This window comes from Larimichthys crocea, chromosome VI (assembly GCF_000972845.2).
Source record: "Larimichthys crocea isolate SSNF chromosome VI, L_crocea_2.0, whole genome shotgun sequence".
Lineage (NCBI taxonomy): Eukaryota > Metazoa > Chordata > Actinopteri > Sciaenidae > Larimichthys > Larimichthys crocea.
The window spans coordinates 15,323,219-15,333,052 of record NC_040016.1 but is presented as its reverse complement, the minus strand read 5'-3'; the positions used below and the strand labels follow the sequence as shown (position 1 = coordinate 15,333,052).

Genomic DNA, 9,834 nt, shown 5'->3' with positions numbered 1-9,834 from the left:
GACACTTTCTGGTTGTGAAGGGAGTGCCGAAATGTAAAAACATAACTAAAGGGAAAAAGTTGGTCACGGATTAGTCTATTATTAACTAAAAGATATCTAAAATAATCCATGAGTAAGAGTCTATTTATGAAAGTAACATAAAGTCAATTTCAGGTTACATACTTAACCTGTTATTGTTTTTTGTACTAATTACAACTAAAATGTATCAACTCAAGCAAAAAAAATGCAAAAAAAAATATTTATTTCATAAAAGTTATCGTGTTTGGTGGTTTTTGGAGTATTCACTGGACAAAATTAGAAATATAAATGTTAAATTGAGGTCTGGGAAACAGGTAAATCCTTTGGGGTAGGTCCACATAAAAGTTTTAAAGACAAGTCTTAGGTGAATAGAGGCAAATTTTAAATATGAAATTTTAATTCAAGCAACTTTCAAGTCTTCACATATTCTCCATTAAACTGACAAACCTTTTCAACTTTTTCCTTTCACTGCTGTTAAGTGTTTATTATATACCTGAGACCAAGTTAAGTCATTTGTGACAGCTTACTGTATATTTGAGGGTTAGTTGGACAAAAAATTTTACTTATTAAGATTTCTGACATTTTATAGATCAAATGATTACTTGATTAATCAATAAATATCTACGATGACAAGAGAAAGGTCCTCTGTCAACACTGTCTCACTGGATTTATCGTATTGGATCATTTTCAGGTTAAAACTTGAGACCTGATTGATTCAGCGTTTAAAGTCAAGTCTCAAGTCTGTTTGTGACTCGATTTAAGTCGTGCATCAGCTCTACCATGAAATGAACCATCCTTGACCCCTACATTTCAAACTGATGACATCAAAGTTGCATCAAGGTCCCCTTCTCCACAGCCCTATTCATCCAGTGTCCTTCATCTGTTAACTACCCAGAGCGGGCTTCAAACAGATAAGTGGTGTGTGACACACACATACAAGAATTTAAGTGGAAAGTGCTCCCTTATGCAGCTTTTGTAAACACATCATATAACAGTTAGTAGTTACACAGTTGTGACTGTGGCAAAGCATAAAAGAGCAACACTGGTGTGGATATGTTTGCCAGGACTACCCTCTAGTGGGGAATGAGTAACCCTGCCCAGACAGCAGAAGCACATAGCATCCTCACTCATCTACATTTTTCACAACCTAGAACTAATAATAAGACTAGAAAAGGCTTTTTACAACATTATTCTTTATTGTACCATAGTACAATGTGTCATACAGATTTAATACAGTATGCATCAATCCCTTGCTTGAGTTTCTCCATTCATTTGTACTGCCTACGCCTCCTTGGTCATTTAGCCGTCTTTTTCCACACCTTTGTGTTGAATGTAAAAGCACTGTCACATAAAATTGAACATCTGATCTGATACAACTCTTTACAATCTAAAATAAATATATCACTTTAAAAGAAACTATTATCCCAGGAATAGCATTGTATCTGGTAGAAGTTTGCCTTCATAAATCTGAATTAAAAAAAAAAAAATACAGAAGGCCAGCCAATTGTCAGTGGCCAGCCCAAGCAGGTGACATATTCAAGACAAAGACTAACATAAGTGAGTACAAGCGGAAAGCCTTTACTGTATATACACATAAGTTTAGAATACGTTGAATGTGTGACGTGTTTTTGTTAAATTCAACACTATCCAGAGCTTGACCTCCCACTTACTGGGCTACAAGCAGTACATACTGTACATGAACAAAACAGAACCTCCCCCCCGCCCCCAAACAACAAATCTCACCACTTGTCTGTATTTAACCAATGTTAGGTGAAACAGATGCACATGACAAGGCTGAGAATGGTAAAAAGGCAGATCTGTACATGGCTCTTGAAAGAAGAAAAATGAAGATGTGTTTTGTCCATCACTTCTCTCACAAAGTCCATGGAAGTTGACTGCAGTTGCTATTGTTGGACGTGTGGTACTTTTGCATCTCCATTTCTTCTTTGTAACTTCAGCAAGGAATTTCAAAAAGGCCTAGTGGATAAGAAGGGGGAAGTCCTCTCACTGATATTGTCTGTAGTCGCCAAAGGAAGGGGAGGGCATGGTAGCAGGGGCGGGTTCCTCTGCAAACTGGGGCCCTGGGGAGAAAAAAAAGAAAAGGTGAACTTCACAGACAATGACAGTCACTGGTGCATAGCAGATATATTTTAAAAACACACAAAATACTAAAGTCAAACTGTGTTCTCCGTCTATAAAATATAATTTTAGTGTTCGACCATCATTCACCAACACAAACGTCCAATATCAGAAGTGCTACTCACCATTTGTGAACTGTGAAGAGGCAAACCTAGTAAGCAGGATACCAGCGCCCTCTATCAACGCCAGCAGGATGCCTCCCATGGCTGCAGAGCCTACCATGGCTACTGGACCATCTACAGAGGAACAGGGGCTGTTAATATATTACATGCACACAATAACTAGCAGATTAAATGAGTGAACTGTGATGTTACTGTATGCCAAGTCACCCACTGTTCAATTTTCATCACTACAAAGCTTTAGTGAATAAATATTCATAATAATGTTAATTTAAGCCCTTTTACAGCGTGTTGAAGGCTGGATTGTTGCAGTTTTTCCATCCCACTGTTCTGTATAAAAAAGGTACGAAGGAGGCGTAGTGGAGGATCAATGCTGTTCTTCCTCTGAGCTGGCAGTGTTGTTAGTAACAGAGCCTGATCATTATCTATGTAAAAGGGTGAGTCGGCAGAACGTAACACACGTGTGCGTAGTGAGACATGTTGAAGTGAAACAAAATTAGCCGCAGAAGAGTGATCGCAAGCAGGACAGAGGAAAAGGTGAGCAATCAAGTCGTCAGTCTGACAGTAAATGTTTAGTATAAGTTCAAGTTTGTCAGCGAGGCTGCAGCTTCTTTAGACTACAGTAAACATTGGTGTGTTATTTTCCGACTGCTGGAATAGAGTTGCTATGATGATCAGCACCTACATGAAGCCTCTTTTGCACCTGGTTTAGTGTGAAAAAAGCGAAGGTGGCGTAATGGTGTGTATTCAGACAGAGCACTCTTATTAAGGGGTTTTAATTTATTTTGCCCAAATAAACCTCTGCCCAGGTTTAAAATTAGGTGGTGACTTGGTGGGAACTGCACACGATCACCACAGTTCATGTACTAATAAGGTATAAATTTTCCCTCCAGTGAAAACAGTGGAAAGATTTCAATGAAGCCTGATATGTAAATGCCCATACAATCCTACGAAGAGGTCTAATCAGGCATTGGACACAAAAGTGTGCAGGGTCGAATTATAACTTAGTTCACATGAATAAGATGTGGATATATGAACTGTTGCTAAATAATATCAATAATTCTTTAGTTAGTGTCAGAACCATGTCCAGTCATGACATCTCTTTTTGAAGTTAGTCCAGAACTATCTTCAGAAAAAAAAGTGAGGAGCAATCCACGGTGCAGTAAACAATGACATCAACCAGCTTTAAGCTCTCACTTTACTGGTGCTCGACAGGCACAGTGTCTCTCTGAGAACTATTCCAACAAGATGTGTAAACACATCTCCAAACTCATCATCCACACACACTCTAATTATGATAACACAGTTGGTTTCATTTCAAACTGTCTTCAGCATACGACAGCAACACTACTGTTTGCCTTTTGTATGAGACGTGTTCGTGCCATCTGTTGACTGTTACGTGCCAGCTTCTTCTAAGCTTACTCACTTCTTGCAGCGAGGATAGCTCCTGTCATGGCCCCACTTGTAATCGAGTTCCAGGGATCCTCCTTTCCTCGTACTTTTACTAAACCACAGTCAATCATGGAGAAGAGGCCTCCCCATACTGCGAAGCTTCCTGCAACCCAAAAAAGATCCATATGAGTTTAAAAAGAAAAAAGTAAGACATGCTTCACACTTTGTTTGCCTATTTTTACATCACTGAAGGTTATACTAGACTCCAAACTGAACTTCTTTAGTATCAAATACTCATCAACTGTAGACTTGAAGCACGGCTTCATTAAGTCCTTTAACACTCAGGTATATGCTAATACCTAAACGCTGAATGAATATGCATCTGACAGATTTAAATAACCGTTTTGGAAATAACTAATTATTCAGATTTACACACTCCGATTTTCTCTTGTCTATCTGTCTACTAATGAAATGCTTTTACTGCAGAGCCAGCTGTGTTAAATGATAAACACCGCAACAGTAGCAAGCTGAAGTGGACAAAACAGTTATTTAAAAAAAAAAAAGGATCAAAGTTGAAGTTTTTATCCATCTATCTCTGGTTTTCACAGCAGAAAAATGTGTAAAAACATCCATACAGTCCATGTCTGAGCTTCAAAATCGCTAAAAGGCAGTATATATTTAGCCATATTTTCCTGAACTGATGTGGGTGCTGAGAGGAACAATGAGAAGAGTAGATTACTGCAGTCGTGTTTTACAGGGTTCTCACACCTTATTAAACACCAGGCACAATTCCCACAAATTTAAGGACCCAACATGATACTGTTTAAGACACGGATAATTACAAGGGTAATTACACTGAGAATTTTTATGATGAGAACTAGCGAGCTTTACCGAAGCTCACAGACAGAAAATTAAAAGGGGGGGAGAGGATTAATGTGTGAACACTACACTGCTCTGTTACAGTGATGATGGCAGACTATGTGGTCTATTTAACAAAGCCTATTTACTAACATTAAGTTAAAAAAAAGAAAAGGTATTAAAAGGCACTTTCAATGACCCATGCCTATTTACTTCCATTTACAAAAACTTTCAAGGACTTGATCTCGATCACCCTCCTAAATTCAAAAACCTTCAGGGATTTCAAGGACCTGTGGGGACCATGGCTTTAAGACAGATCTATGTTGATGTTTTGCTGATTTAAAGGCTTCACTCAACAGATACTAAAAGACTTTCTTCTAGCAATTAGCTAAAAACAAATAGTTAAAAAAAAAAACTACTGCAGAGCTAACCCAAAGTCCTCAGGGTGTTGAACACTGTCCTACCATATAACATTGCTCAGGGCTCAGGACATCCATTTTTAATGTTATAAAAGGCTCTCACATTGTGACAAAGTGATTTACTATATCTCCAGTTGGTTTCACTGCAGAGGAGAACGGGGCTTGTCCTTGAAGTAAGGGACGTTCGGTAGAGGCCACCTACTTTGCATTTAGTAATCCCCAGATGACCGGCAGACACTGATCTGATCGTCTGGTGTTGTGAGACTTAACATTTTTGCCTGCCATGATTAGTTTATCAAACTTGTGCTGTTGACAACCCCTTTACTTTGCAAAAGAGAAAAAAGTGACAAATACTGAGTGTTTGATACTAGAAATAAACTTCACTTTAAGGCAGATCATTTTGGTAATTCAGCGGTTATTCTTACCTCCAAGCTGTGGAGCTCTGGTCTTGATGGCAGTCAAACTCCCTCTCATTCTGTGGCTCATCCCCTACGAGAGAGAGCAACAACAAAACACAAATGAATAGAAATACTTTAACGACAATTGAAAATACCAAAATTGCTAATTATTACAATTTAAGACATGGAAAAATGAAGTTCCCTTGTAGTGTAGAGGTTTGTGTGTGCTACACATGAAAAATCACATGCATTTTAAATATGCACTGCAAATTTCAGTTACATCCGTTTGAGGCAAGCACAGACCGTCTTAACAATATTATTCATTCGTATGCATGCATACATACACTGCTAAATTTAACTTGCTCACATTGTTTCTCATGTCAGTTTATTTTTATTTTTTAAGCTTGAGCCCAGTCGTGAACAATAACAAGTACTGAACTTACTGAGGGTGCATTTCTGAAGCCTTTTACTGCCTGGAATATTCCTCCTCCAATAGCTCCCATGGTGAAGGCTCCCCCACAGTCGTCCACGATCCTCCAGGGGCTAGATTCATGAGACCATAAGCGAAGGTCATTATCATGTACATTACAAAGAACAAGGTTGCGTTTACAGGTGGTAAATTCCACAATAAAACAATCTCTTGTTGCAGGTTTAGTCTTGATATAGGTTATGAGTGATTGTAGAGGAACAAGCACTCTTTTATCTTTGTTAAATGAAAATAGATTTTAAAAAATCAACTTGTGTAAAATTAAGGGCATCTCCACTTAATTAAAACTTGGAAATCTGAATGTAAATATCATTACATCTTTCTGACTTTAGAAGTGATGTTTTATGTCGCCATGTGTGTGGGCATACAAATGCAAATCATACACATATTTTCTGGAGTTGCCCAAAAATAGAGACATTTTGGGAATGTAGTATTAAATGACATATTAGGACATGCAGTCCCCAATTGTCCAGTTCTATATCTGGGCATTAAAAACTGATGTGGTGTTGAAGGGACATAACTACTTAATAACTAGGAAGGCTATCACGACAAAATGGCTTGATGTGGATCCACCCAGAGATTGCGGTGGTTAGACATAACACAGGAAATATTCATTATGGAATAAATTACTTATTCTCTAAGATGTGAATAACAGAAAATGGGAAAAATGGATTAAACGTGGAGACATCAGCAATGTATAATGTATATTTTTCTTAATAATGTAAACTGATGTATTAAAGTGTTAACTCAATAGTCCAGTATGTACTACTGGATGTAAGATATTATCCTCTCTGTGCAGTTGTAATTTATGTTGGTATATTTTTGTTTTACTTGTATAAAAAGGCAATTAAAAAAAAGTGAATTGTTCCCTTTTCATTAATTTCAAAACCTACTTGTCCAGCAACACTGCTAGCTGAATAGAAGCAGTGTACAAATCACTTTTTAGTCCAATAGAAATGCATTTTGTTTCTTGTTTATTACACTAACTGTGTGTTGGCTAAACCTGATCCAGCAACACACACAGGCCAATGTGGAGAGAGATGATAAAGTAATGGGCAGCCACCCAGAGCAAGGCCCTGCGAGCAGTTAGGGGGGGTCGGTGCCTTGCTCAAGGACACCTCCAGCTACCGGTGCACCACCATACTTTTGTCCCACACTGGACTCGAACCAGCCACCCTCCGGTTTCCAAGCCAAGTCCCTATGGACTGAACTAATACACGTAGACCATGTGACCGTAAAAACATGTCATTACTCCTGAACAGTGATGATCAGCCCACATCAGGTTTCAGGTGCTCGGTGTAACCTTCTCTAGCTGTTGCGCAATCCCCAGAGTGGCCCCCAGCAGGTGAAGTTAGCACACAGGTGGCTAACTCAGCTAGCTCACTCTAAGGCAAACCAAGATAATTTACACTGAACAGATAAAATCATCATAGCACCGACTGACACTGACCACAGGTCATGTGACAGCGTACACAGACTCAGTCACTGCACTCGGTGGCTTCAATGTAATGACATGTGGGCGCGTAAGCCGACAAGGTCACTAACAACGTGATTTAGCATTGGCGGTCAAATGCTAGCACAGACTGCCATAACAACCCTATGTAGCGTTAGCATCTCTGCTAACGCTGGGTAGCTGGCCGGATTCGAGATGTTTCGGGTCGTGCCACACGATGTAGCTTCAAAATATCAACACAAACTCAATGTGTCGGTTAGACCAAATGGAGACATGTAGGTTACTCAGCAGAACACTGATTTAAAATGTATTTTATCTGGTTATAAGACTCACCATGGTTCTCTGGCATACTCCTCCATTTTGTTCTTTCGCTGTTCCCTCTGACGTGACGCTTATCGACAGCCTGACGTAACCACACGACGTCACATCTTAAAGGGCCAGTCAAAAGCAGGAAAACTAGGTTTGTATGAGTGAATCAGATGTTACATTGTGAAAACAAATTATTATCTGCGAGGAAAATCAACTTTTTATCACTCAACAAAATATTATTTATATATGATAGCCTGTTGTTCTCCATACTCACCATAAATTGTGTATTTACCAACATCAGTGGTCCTCTACTGACAGTAAAATAACACATTATGCATTTAAATGTCTTGCATAACATTTACCCATGTAACATAATAATTCTCAATTTATTTGGACTTTTGTGGCACCAAGCTAGAAATAATTAGCCATTTATTTTGTCACTGTCCATCCTCATCTGTGTCTTGGAGGACATAGAGAGGTTTGTTTATATTAAAACTGGACATTCTGCATTATGCCTAAAGACATCAAATGTAATAATAAACCTTTGAGTTACATGAGAAATCTTATACTTGTAGTCAGTAATTTCACATACATAAGGCATCTAAACATAATAAACAATAACATCTATAAAAGTCAGTTTGTTTGTCACCATTGTACAAATGAATGTCTGTATGATCATAATGTTTGATAAAGTACGAAAACAAATAGTACGCTCAGTATTGCGGGAGAAGAAGGTGAACCGGTATGTCAGAGGAGACACACTTTGCAGCCATAAAGTTAAACAATACAGTTAAAGTCATAGATTCTTTAAGCAAGTGAGTGCACAGCCGAATTTAGAGAAGTGGAAATAATAAAGCATAATTTTATTGAGCCAAGGAAAACAAGCAGCTGCTTTTAACGGCATGAACTAATCGAGCCAAGGAAAACAAGCAGCTGCTTTTAACGGCATGAACTAATCTAGCCTCTGTGGGTCTTCTAAGGAAGCAGTTGCAGAGGATGGTATAGAGAGAAATCAAGGTATGCTACTGAACAGGACGCAGGAGAACCACAACAGAAACATGACTCCATAAAATCTACTTTGATATAAAACAACAAGAAAAAAAAAGTTGATATTGTTCCAGTGTGTTGAACCAAAACCTTAAATGAAGCAATAACGTTTAAATTATCAAAGACTACAGGGTCACTGTGATCACATCATTCTGGCAGGTTTACTACAATACTACTACAATACCCATGAGCCTCTGCTGTTGTTGGCATATAGAAGAAGCCAGTCAGAGTCATAGCTGAAGAATTCATCCACAACTGAACCAGAATTTAGAAGTAATAATTGATTTAAGGTGCAGCGTTTTTCTCATCACCTTCATCTTTAGCCTCCACCCTCCGTTATCTGTCATTGAATACTTTTTGTCGACATGCACACTGGCAGTTGTAGTTAATGTCTACTTGTTTTTATATACACAAGCTTGTATGTTTTGAATTTTTATGATTTGTTTGGTAAAAGCACAATATCAATTGCTATAGGTCTTAAGGTGAGTCCTACTGTATTATCTGATCTTGATTCCTGTGTAAAAATTTAATTTTAAGACCTTTACTATATTGATATAGGCCTATATGCTTACATGTTTCACATTCCTACATACATTTGTCTTTCAGTCACACAGCAAACTTGGGTTCATGTATATTGCAGGAAAGGGCATCAACAGGGGACCCCCTCATTTTGACACCCTAAAAGGTTAATTCAGCCATGCTAAAGGTAGGAAGGAACCTATATGCAGGGTTAACTTGAAGACTAAACTAAACTAAAGTACACTGTGTACCTGATGTCAACATTAAACAAGAAATGTGAATATACAAGAGTGAGTTTCTGCAAACAAACTAAGCCATCCTTAGATTCCTTTCTGGCCCCAAATATCCCATAATCTCAACATTTTCATTCTTTCCCCTTTTTTTTCCTCCGCCTCGGCTCAGTTCTGTTGGTCAAAGAAGCAGCTAGAGCCGAGAGACAGACCGCTGGCCTGTGTCCCATTATTAGGAACGAGAAAGGAATGAATCACAAAGCAAGCTTTCATTGAGAAATGCCCAAATATAGGCATTTCATGGATGCAGAAGCTGAGGCAGGGAGATGGAAACGTAAACTGGCCTGCTGCTGGTGGTGCTGTTCTCCTGTTCGCCTCTGAACACCCAGGATGATGGTGGGTAGACACTAGACAGCCTCCCTGCAGCTTTAAATATTTAATGTTCT

At 38.6% G+C, this 9,834-nt stretch overlaps 1 protein-coding gene across 1 annotated transcript; it reads right to left on the bottom strand.

Moving 5' to 3' along the window:
• Nucleotides 1-1,192: 1,192 nt before the first annotated feature.
• Nucleotides 1,193-7,716, bottom strand: timm17a (translocase of inner mitochondrial membrane 17 homolog A (yeast)). The gene is made up of 6 exons (XM_019267885.2): nt 7,617-7,716; nt 5,787-5,886; nt 5,371-5,434; nt 3,703-3,831; nt 2,283-2,393; nt 1,193-2,099 (listed from the first exon to the last, which is right to left on the bottom strand). Exons 1-6 carry the CDS (start codon nt 7,640-7,642, stop codon nt 2,023-2,025), a joined length of 507 nt encoding a protein of 168 aa, XP_019123430.2. The 5' UTR covers nt 7,643-7,716; the 3' UTR covers nt 1,193-2,022.
• Between the last annotated feature and the right edge of the window lie 2,118 nt (nt 7,717-9,834).

Coding starts and splice junctions, on each gene's coding strand:
- timm17a (XM_019267885.2), bottom strand. CDS start 7,642: ATGGAGGAGTATGCCAGAGAACCATG. Junction 5,435..5,786: donor GCTTCAGAAATGCACCCTCA/GTAAGTTCAGTA, acceptor TCTCTCTCGTAG/GGGATGAGCCACAGAATGAG. Junction 2,100..2,282: donor CTCTTCACAGTTCACAAATG/GTGAGTAGCACT, acceptor TTTTCTCCCCAG/GGCCCCAGTTTGCAGAGGAA.